Source organism: Drosophila arizonae, chromosome 3 (assembly GCF_054131065.1).
Source record: "Drosophila arizonae isolate 15081-1271.41 chromosome 3, UAZ_ARI_1.0, whole genome shotgun sequence".
NCBI lineage: Eukaryota > Metazoa > Arthropoda > Insecta > Diptera > Drosophilidae > Drosophila > Drosophila arizonae.
The window spans coordinates 9,361,725-9,372,663 of NC_142923.1; the positions used below are offsets into that span (position 1 = coordinate 9,361,725).

The window sequence follows — 10,939 nt, forward strand, 5'->3', positions numbered from 1 at the left end:
TTTCTAATCAATGCAATGTCATGTACTGCGGTCGCCGCGATGTGTTTTCAATACAAATATCAAATTTTCTACTCAGCCCATTTGGATTTCTCTCAATGTACTATGTATTACGTGTCAGCTGCTGCTGCCGCTGAGAACTTGGCAAACTGTTGCTGTATTTATATAGACAGCGGCCAGCGTTGATAATGAAAAATGAAAAAGTATCTATCCAATGCATGGATGGATGCTACGGATGCTCTCGCAGGCCTCACATTCAGTCTGCCGGCATCGTCTCTTCTAATTAGAACGTCAATTTAAAGTAAGCGGGCGCGCGAAAAACCAACCAAAAACAAAAATAAAAATAATAATAATAAAAGTATAAACTATGAATAAATAACAACGACAACGAAATAGACAAAATTAATTAAAATTCACAGCGACATTGCGTCGTGTGTTAATCGCATTTTGTTTAAATATTCATTTTGTTGTCTTTTTTGTTTGTTTTCTTTTTATGTTTATGTAGTATACGAGATGCATTGGATGCTGTGATTCCATTTCTATATAAAGCTAATTTATATTCGGTGCAGTCATATATATATATATAAATATATACATATTGTAAAAATATTCGACGATAGCTGCTATCAGCTGCTGCCAATAAAATGGTGTACGAAACTTCCTACGAGAGCGGCCGCAGGCCATTCAAGCCAGATCCGAATCGTGGAAAATGGGAAAAGCCAACGGATTTCATTTACGCCTGCTTCGGTCTGGCGCTCAAATTGGATCTATTTGTTATTTCGTATTGGTTCTATTTCGACATGGGCTGTAAGTATGTGTGTGTGTATATGTGTATGTGTCAGTTTTAAATGAAATGAAAAATGCAATTGAAATTGTTGAGACTGATATTGATAAGCTTATCAATTCGACATGCCATGAGGTGAGATCAAGAAATTCGATGTACATAATCCGTGGAATGCAATAGTTTGCTTTCAGCGACCTTTTATAGTTCTTAAACTCTTTGAGGTCATTTATTTATTGATAGTTAGTAATTAACAAAAACAAGCTATAATCAGTCGTGGATTAAGCAGTTTTCAAGAAACTTTCATTCTTATCTATAGCAAACATTTCTATTAAATTCTGGGCCCTAATCTGTTGCTTATGACAATTAGATGGGAATTAAATTGAGTACAAAGTCAAGGCGAGAAATGCTTACACTCATGTTGTGGAGATTCATCAGAAATTGGTTGAAAGTATATATAGCTTATGAAAATTTTTATGATGGAATATTTTAGTTATAATCCCAATAAATCAAATGGTTTTCATAATCAAAACTCAATTAGCATGTGTTTTTGGATATTCATGGTATTTATAATATTTAAATTTAGGGGCGTTGAAATGAAATGCATTTGCAATAGTTTGGCACGCACTTATATAATGTTCATATATAGTTCAGATAAAAAGGGCCTTGGCTGTATAAATATTTTCAATGAAGAGAAATATGATAGCTGATAATTTATGGTAATTAATTGTTATATATGACATATGCTGAATAGTAATATATGTAAATGTGTATTTACAAATATATATAAATATACAATTGTTCTGTATTAAAAGTTGTGCTTCTATAGATAGGCATTTATTTATTATACTCTGAATCCATTACAAATGGGAGATCAGGGTATAATGATTTTTTTTTTTTTAATTAAATTTTTTTTTTTTTTTTAAGATTTATTTCTAAAACAGCTTATCGGATAGAAATGATATGCTTGGACGATAAAAAATATTTAGATCTGTGAAGCATATCTCATTATATCATAAAGTTGCTCAGGCAAGCAATTTGCGAAAAGTTTAGATTTGTAAGAGAATTCAGATCAGGGAAAAACTGTTTTAACATTTACATCAACTCTTTTCATTCCTTTTTTTCAGTGTTTGGCATGTTACCCTACTACATCTATATGGCTCTCTATCTGGTGCCCATTATGGTCATACATTCGTTTATGGGTCAATTCTCTAGCAGCGGCTTCATCTCCTCCTTTCGAGTCTCGCCCTTTTTCAAAGGTGAGATAAGCATATCTTTGAGTTGGATTTTCAAATTAATATTTTGATTTTTAGGAATGGGTTATATGAGTTTGATACTAAGTTTGGCGAGTCTTTTGTACTATGGCATCTTTGCTATAGTGCCCTTGATATTCATAGTGCACTCCCTGCGGCCTGCTTTGCCTTGGAGCTGTGAGAACTTTGTGCCCGACAAAAATGTAACAACTGTAAGTATGAAAAATTATAATAGCCTAATCAAATTTGTATTTATATCTGAACTTGTGTTAAAGGTTTGTAACATGTCGGAAAAAGCTGTGGAGACACTTCTGTCTTCGGATTATGACAATTACAATGAATCATATTCATTTACTTTGATACATGTGCCATCCACGATATTCTTTCAGTAAGCTTGGCAACAGATTTTTAAACCACTCTTAATACCAATCCTAACTATCCAATAGAAATCACTATGAGGGATCCCGTGATACTGAATCCTATCATATGTCCCAAAATACTAGTTTGTCCTGGCACATCGTGGGCTACTCAATTGCCGTTTGGGCCATAATAACATTCATATTCTACAAGTTTTCCGAAACTGCTAAGGTAATTATTAGATAGTTATTATTGTAGATGGTATTTTAATGAGGTTTTGATTTCTCAGTTTGGTAAATTGATTCGGTATATGGTGATCTTCACTTTGGTCTTGCTGCTGATATGTATGACACGATTCCTCTTTCTACCGGGCGCCTTGGATGGTATTGTTCACTATATGAAACCGCATTTCGAACATATGTTCGAGGGAGGCCTCTGCATGTCAGTTGTAGTACTGCAAGCCTTCGGATCAGGCTGGGGCACTATCATAGCTTTATCTAGCTATAATAATTTCAAGACCAACATCATGAACTACAGCTGGATCATTGCCTTTGGCCAGACACTCGTATATATACTGTTTGGCATGGTCACCTTTATGCTAAAACATTATTTCGAAAGTGAGTAGACTATTATTATTAAGTACTGTAGTATTGGTATAAGTATACTTCTCTTGAGAACTGCTCGTACTCCATAGGTCAAAGTAATGATCTTATAAAAGAGGATTAGTATTTTCAGTTCTGTGCTTAGTATTAGTATCAGTATTCGTATTAGTAACAATTTCAGTCTGAATATTTGTAATATTATTATTAATATTAATATTGAGTATTATTTATTATTATTATTATATTATTTATTATATACTTAATGTAGTTTGCTTCTATTTTTTTTAATATTTATAATATTTATTTAAATGTCAGCAATTCGTGCCGATACTTTCAACTCGTATGTGGAGGCGAATTGGGCATTGTTCTTATCGACTGCCAGTATCCTTTCCACAATGGAATTTCCCAACTTTTGGACAATACTCTACTACACCATGTTGTTGATGGGCTCATTAATTGTGATGGTGGGTACGGAACTCCATAGTCTATATGAATCTGCAGTCTCTTCATATTTATTACTATATATATATACTTTCAATAAGATTTGAATTTTAGATATATGTATAAAGTTTTTCTAGCTAAACGAGTCATACATAATTTTTTCTCTCCTAACAGATCACACAACTATTTTCTGTATTTACGAGTCTGTTCGATGAATTTGAGATGCTGCGACACCGCAAACAGGAAGTTATCTTTGGTACATTAGGCTGTTTGTCACTCGCATCCCTGTTCTTTTGTACTACTGTAAGTATCAAAGAGCTGAACGTAAATTGCGTTTTAATTATGCATCGCAAGCACTTAATTTTTTATTTACATTATTTATATATTTATTTATTTAATAATATATTTCCTTCATACATTTTTTTAGAATTATATTTTATTGTATATTTATTTATTTTATTTTCTACTTTTTTTTCATATATAACCATCTCATTCTACCTACTACTTTATAATAGAATGGGGCTGAGTACTTTTCGGCATTATCACTGGATGCAATTATGACGCACAGCCTGATGCACTTGATTTTACTGCTGGCCATACTTTGGGTTTATGGACGTGAGCGTTTCCAGCGCGACATCGAGTTTATGCTGGGAGAACCCTTTGCCTCGTGGAAGATATTCATACTGCGCTTTATAGCTCCGCTATTTCTACTCTTTGCCTTGGTTAGTATTTAATAATTATGCAATGAAGAGATCTTATGTCTATATTCTCTTGATTGGCTTTCCAGGTCATGGGCATATTTATCTCCTCCTTTGAGCATGCATTTAGCTCTGACATTATGGTAACCATGAGCTTGATTGTAGTGTTGCTATCAGTGCTCTTCATTCCCGGCTATGGCGTCCTGATAATGTTCCAGAACACGGGCAGCTTTTGCAATCGTTTCAGGCGCGCCTGTCGCCCCAACGATTGGTATCCCATTGAAATGGAGGATCGCCAGCAGTACGAGGAAGTTGTGGGCAATGCCGACATTACACATCAGCTTTATGAGGTGACCGAGGAGGTGCATTGATATGAATTGTGAAGCTGAAAGCATTTGTTAATCTTGTTCGCAATGTAATAAAAAGACGTATGAATTTTGAAATTCTTAAACCACTTTATGGCATATGCAAATACAAATAATATTACAGATTTGTTACTTCTCAGCTGTCGCCGGGCCTTCTGCCTCTGACTCTGTCATAAATTTAGGTGCTCTCCGTTGTCGTCTGAAGGCTTCGTATTCCTCACGATCTTGCGGATCCGCTGGTGTCCAGTCCAGTGGCCTCATTCGCCTTTTCAGGCTACTGCACAACGTGTTGCGCTTGAGGATCATAATAAAGAATATGTACAGCGGTATCCATATAATCGAGGACACAAAACTAAGCCAGCCCAGCGCGACGGCCCACTTTGGATACTTGACTCCGTTGTACGTGATTTCTCTTAGAAATATAATACTGGTCAGCAGAATAAACTAAAAAAAATCACAAAAGTGTGGAGATATATCGCATTAAGAAGAGCTATGTGTATAACTGAGGTCTTACGATTAAAACTATAGGCGTTATATACTTCCAACTAATCCTCCAGAAAAGATTCGGCCGCTTACCCAACATGAACTCGACGTCTGTTAAGAAATTATCTATGCCATAGATGTACATAATCATAATAATCTCCACCAAGCAAATGACAATAATCGACAAAGCCGATGAATACCAATCGAATAGTTGCAATATATACATGCCAGCCTACAAATAATAATCGTCGTTAGTTGCTCTACATCCACTCCACCAAGTACTCACATTGGTGCACATAATACTCGAACAGCCGAAGGAGAAGATGCACAAGGCTGTGGTCAGCGTTAACTTGTATTTACGCAGCACTTGGATTTCATCCAGAATGGATGTTGTAATAGCCTCCAGCTGAACAAACTAAAGTGGAAGCGAAAAAAAAAACGAGTTGATTGAGGTTAGCATAGCATAGAATATTCCTTGAATATAGTATTTCTATATACATTCACAAAGCGAAATGAGTATATAGACAAAATATTGAAATATGAAATATATTAAATATAAGTGATTAAATTATTGAGTATTCCATTATCAAATATATGTTTTCTCTTTTTATCGATATCTCAACCTTCAATTGAAATCATAGCTAAGAAAAAAATTAGTATAAAGAACAAAGAAATTCTTTAACTTCTACCCACCACACTGTCAATGCCCAGGAGGAAGAGCATTATAAAGAACAGAAATGCCCATAGTTGTGGAATGGGCATCTTGGCAATTGCTTCGGGATATGTGACAAAGGCGAGTCCAGCGCCAGAGGTAGCCACTGTACTCACAGATTTACCCGACATTTCTAGCAATAAGCAAACATTAGTTAGAGAGTAGTATTTATGTAGGTATATACCTCATACTCACTCGATAAAAAGCCCAACACGGAAAAGACCACGATGCCGGCGTAAATGCTAGTGAAGACATTGATCATTACGACCAAAATGGAATCGAATTTGGCATTGTTGTGGAAGCGATTGAAGCTGGCCATGTTGATGATGCCGCCCCAGCCAGGGCCGAGGCCAAAAAACATTTGTACGGCCGCATCCGACCAGACGCGCAAGTCAAGCAGGCGATGCCATTCCGGATAGAAAAAGAACTTGATGCCAGTCGCGGCGCCGGGCAAGGTGACGCCACGGACGAAAAGTATAGTCAGCAGTACATAGGGAAACGGTGCTGTAAAATAAGCCACCTTGCCCACCTGGTCAGTGAAACAATGTTAGATGTATAGCTTTGTTACTGTGTCGATAAGTAATCGATATCATACCGATTTTATGCCTCGCACCACACATGCGAATATTATGATCCATGTGATGAGTAAGCAAATCAACTGCTCCCACACAATGGTACCAAGTTCAGCAATGCTGCTCGAGATGCGCAAGACTTCCAGACTGAAATGAATAGGAAAATGAAAATGTCTATACAGACAAAGCCGAGTTTCACCTACTGAAAGAACTCATCGGCTGGCGTGACGAATTTATCAGTCGTATTATTCACCTATATTATTAAAATGAACGAAAAATAAATAAATGAAAATAGAATCAGAATCGTTCGCCCTTACGCCCTCAATCTTAGTGCAGTTTTTCGAATTCCACGACTGTTCACAGTTTATCCAGGGCACTGTCTTCCAACAGCTATAGTATAACATGCGTATGGGATACGAGATGATAACAGAATAGTAGCATACACAATACATATTCACAATCATCATACAGATGCCAGTGCCCTTTAGTAAAGGAGCCAGACGGAACATACTGGTACAGCCGGTGCTTGAGAATTGACCGATCAGCACTTCCATATAAAATAATGGAATGCCGCATAGAATCACCATCAGCGTGTATGGCACGAGAAATGCACCTGGAATAAATGAAAAGTTATTTATTTGATGGCTGGGGAGTGAGCTTGAGCCTCCATTTCATTCATGACCAATATATAAAAAAAAAAAAAAAAAAAATTTCGAATTATTTACAGCTCCTTAATAATAAACGGCTTGCAAGGTAGAGAGAGAGAAGACTGAAATAGTAACTACAGGAGAAAGATTAAATTAAAAAAAAAAAAAAAAATATATATATATATATATATATATATATATATATATATATATATATATAAATAATATATATATATAATAAAATTCCCAAAAAGGTAAGATCCTTCGAGCCGGATTTGAACCAGCGACCTATGGATTTCAACATATCGATTCCACAAACTGATGGTAATAAGATTAAGATTGCGTTATCTAGACCAAAGGTGTATTGTTTAGGTATAGATTTCAGCCTTGATTTATTCATCAACCTCGAAAACTCTACAGTCCATCGCTCTACCAACTGAGCTATCGAAGGCCTCCGCTGGCCGCCGTCAAAACAGCAACAAAAGCTACCTCAGCTTTCACTCGAAAGCTACAGCAATCGCTGTGGAGCTTAATATAGACACTGCACTAGCTGTAAACACGCACACCAAGACTGTGCTTTGCTGTGCAGTGTGTGTGTGTGTGTGTGCGTGAGTGTGCATGACGTCAGAGCATGCGCTATTTTTAGCTTAAGCACAGAGGCAGCGCGCGAGCCACAACTGAGTGAAACGAGCAATGAAGACTCATTGAAATGCTCACTCACTCATCATCAATTGCTGGAGAGTGGACTGGAGGTTGACTATGAGATGCCCTGTATGAAAGAGAGTATTTTTATAGAAATAATGAAAACCCTTAACATCCATAATCAGAGACTTAACATAAATAATCAAAGGCTATGAGTATGCGAATTTTGAGCACATGATGTCAGACGCCCATTGACGTATGCATGTATCCATTTGGGGATTTGTCGGGGACTTACCACCGCCGCTGCGATAACAGAGGTAGGGAAATCGCCAGACATTGCCAATGCCAATGGCATAGCCGATGAGAGTGAGTACGAACTCTGTTTTGGATGCCCAATAGCCGCGTTGCGCATCGCGCTTGATTCTCTTCTCTTTCGCTGTTGGCTGGATCTTTTCCGCTTCTGTACGTTTCATTCCACGATTACACTTTTAATTTTCAATAATATCTTTGAACATGTTTCTTTTTGGTATAAAAGTTAGCAAAATTCTGGTCTGCAACGGTTCACTCTGTGAAACCACTCAACAAATAAGAACAAAAAATAAATAATGAAAAAAATTGTACATAAAATTTTTAATAATACCAAATATGAAACGAAACTTTGTTTTATTTTTTTATATTTAAATAAATTTCATTGACATTAAAGAATTTGTTTCCTATTTTTTTCTTTTTTGGAAACTTTCATAATAAATAAAAATAATTAATTTCACATGGATCTGAAGTAGACGTGAGTGTTTAAGTGATTTTTATGCAAAGTTATAGCAAGATCGATAATTATCGATTCTTTTGATTAAATTAAGAGATTAATTATTAATTAGCTATCGATTGATTTTGTACTTTTCAAAAGTTCACTTTTATTAATAACTAAAACAACAATAAATAATGAAAGCAACAGACGTTGAAGCAACAACGGAATCAAAGGAGTTGACAGTTAGTGAGAAGCAGCAAGCGACAAAGAAAAAGCAAGAGCTGCTGGAATACCCTAAATCCGTGGCATTCATCGTTAGCAACGAGTTCTGTGAGCGCTTCAACTATTATGGCATGCGCGCTATACTGGTGTTCTATCTTACCCAAAAGCTGGGGTACAACGAGGAGACGGCGACTGTGCTCTTTCACGTATTCACGATGCTCGTCTACGTTTTCCCCATCGCTGGAGCTCTCGTTGCGGACGGCTGGCTGGGCAAGTACAGGACGATATTGTACCTGTCGGTCGTATATAGTGTCGGTGCGATGTTTGTCGCCATTGGAGCTATACCTTTACCGTTCATGCCTGTTAAGATTGTCACCATTGTGGGGCTTCTGATGATTGCTGTGGGCACTGGCGGCATCAAGCCCTGCGTGTCGGCCTTCGGCGGCGATCAGTTCCGCCTGCCAGATCAGGGCGCGGAGCTGGCCAAGTTCTTCTCGCTGTTCTACTTTGCGATCAATGCGGGATCCATGATCTCCACAGCGGTCACTCCCGTCCTGCGCGCAGATGTTCAATGCTTCGGGGACGCGGACTGCTACTCCCTGGCATTCGGGGTGCCGGCTGTGCTGATGCTCGTCTCGATGGGGATCTTTGTGGCCGGCAGATTGCGCTATAGGGTGCGCCCGCCATCGGGCAACATGATCTTCGGCGTTTCGAACTGCATATCGAACGCGTACAGGGGCTGGCGGATGAATCGCAAAAAGAGTCCTTTGCCACACTTTCTCGACTATGCAGCGCCCTTTGTGGGAGATAAGATGGTGTACGAGACAAAGTGCCTGATCAAGGTCCTGCTGCTCTATATACCCTTCCCTGCTTTCTGGGCCCTGTCCGACCAGCAGGGCTCGCGCTGGACCTTCCAGGCTACCCATATGGATGGCGATGTGCTTGGCTACCATATCAAGCCGGACCAGATGCAGGTGATCAATCCGCTGCTCATCCTCCTCTTCATTCCACTATTCGACTATGTCGTATATCCGCTGCTCGCACGCATCGGCATCAAGCGCCCGCTGCAGAAGCTCAGCCTTGGCCTGCTGTTCGCCTCCATTTGCTTCTTTCTGTCGGCGGCCGTGGAGCTGTGTCTCGAGCAGCTGGAGCCGAAGGCTGCGCCCAGGCTCCCAAACATGGTCCACCTACGTCTCTACAATGGGATGCCATGTCGCTATGATCTCATTAGCGAGCTCGAGGCAGTTGCCGACTCCATCGATTCGCTGTCCATGTGGTCCAATTTGGAGCTCCGCGTGCCCCGGGCTTTGGAGGTGGGCCTTAAGGCGAAGTCTTCGAGTAAACGCTGCCCGAATATTGAGGGACGTCTGCACCTTCAGCCAGGCCAATCAGTCAGCTATTTCCTAACCAAAGGCGGTCTTCGGGAATTCTCCGACGGCTTGAGCACTGTGCAGCGCCTCAATCGACCTCTGCTGCTGCGCACTTTGATCAACACGCCACCGGAAGAGGGTCCCATTCGCTTGAGGGCTCCCGCCTCGAGTCCCGCCAGCGTCCTGCTGGACATCGGCAATCTCTCGGCCCTGCACGAAGTTGCCCTCGGCTATGGCGAGCTCGACATCAATGGCAAGCGAGCCGCTAGCTTCAATGCCCAGAAGGGAGGACTCTACAGCCTCCTGGTTCAGGGAAATGCACGCGACGGATATGAGTACAACATGCTGGAGGTGGTACCCCCCACAACGCTCTCGGTACTCTGGCAGCTGCCACAGATTGTGGTCATGACAGCCGGTGAGATAATGTTCGCGGTGACGGGGCTGGAGTTCTCGTTTACTCAGGCACCGAGCAGCATGAAGTCGGTGCTGCAGGCCTGCTGGCTGCTCTCCGTGGCCATTGGCAATATGATGGTGGTTGTCGTAGCGGAGGTGAAGCTCGTCCGCACCCAATCGGCTGAGTTTGCGCTCTTTGCCAGCATAATGCTCTTGAATATGATGCTCTTCGTGTTGCTCGCACGCAACTACACATACTTAGAGGAACCAGAGTCCGACTCGAATACTGACCTTGCCCAGATGAGCGACGACACTCAGCCAAAGGAGTCTTCCATCGAGCAACAACCGACAACAGAGGACACTGAGCAGGTCGCCTATCGGAGCAACGCGTACGAGCTATAATCGGGGCGATAACGGCTAACCCATCTGTATTGTGTATATTTGTATATATTTACTAAATGCTCGTTCAGATGGTGTAAAGCGAGTCCATTGGCTCCATATAATACGGATTTGGGAACGTGAACAGACTGCAATGCTCTCACTTTGTTATTATCCTTTATATAATTTATTATTTCACCATTAATCAATAGTCAGATAACCCTCTATTGGTATCCTATAGTACAGAGTTCTTTAATTTCTATACTAAATGAAAGAGCTCG

The 10,939-nt window shown here is 40.0% G+C and overlaps 3 protein-coding genes and 1 non-coding gene across 4 annotated transcripts; 2 read left to right on the plus strand and 2 right to left on the minus strand.

Moving 5' to 3' along the window:
- The first annotated feature begins 146 nt into the window (after positions 1-146).
- LOC108610722 (sodium-dependent proline transporter) lies at positions 147-4,572 on the plus strand. Its single transcript, XM_089466206.1, has 11 exons — positions 147-298; positions 503-804; positions 1,906-2,037; positions 2,092-2,243; positions 2,307-2,419; positions 2,478-2,619; positions 2,678-3,005; positions 3,306-3,454; positions 3,606-3,734; positions 3,947-4,153; positions 4,219-4,572. Exons 2-11 carry the CDS (start codon positions 642-644, stop codon positions 4,498-4,500), a joined length of 1,797 nt encoding a protein of 598 aa, XP_089322332.1. The 5' UTR covers positions 147-298; positions 503-641; the 3' UTR covers positions 4,501-4,572.
- Ntl (Neurotransmitter transporter-like) lies at positions 4,565-8,224 on the minus strand. Its single transcript, XM_018017027.2, has 9 exons — positions 7,846-8,224; positions 6,579-6,874; positions 6,465-6,514; positions 6,285-6,408; positions 5,885-6,218; positions 5,671-5,822; positions 5,264-5,392; positions 5,009-5,209; positions 4,565-4,938 (listed from the first exon to the last, which is right to left on the minus strand). The coding sequence occupies exons 1-9, from the start codon at positions 8,021-8,023 to the stop codon at positions 4,624-4,626; spliced, it is 1,779 nt and encodes a 592-aa protein (XP_017872516.1). The 5' UTR covers positions 8,024-8,224; the 3' UTR covers positions 4,565-4,623.
- TRNAY-GUA (transfer RNA tyrosine (anticodon GUA)) lies at positions 7,169-7,359 on the minus strand. Its single transcript has 2 exons — positions 7,323-7,359; positions 7,169-7,204 (listed from the first exon to the last, which is right to left on the minus strand). It is a non-coding gene; the product is annotated as a tRNA-Tyr (tRNA).
- A 96-nt stretch (positions 8,225-8,320) lies between the features above and the next one.
- LOC108618062 (peptide transporter family 1-like) lies at positions 8,321-10,900 on the plus strand. The gene has a single exon (XM_018013968.2). The coding sequence runs from the start codon at positions 8,490-8,492 to the stop codon at positions 10,680-10,682; it is 2,193 nt and encodes a 730-aa protein (XP_017869457.1). The 5' UTR covers positions 8,321-8,489; the 3' UTR covers positions 10,683-10,900.
- The last annotated feature ends 39 nt before the right edge of the window (positions 10,901-10,939 follow it).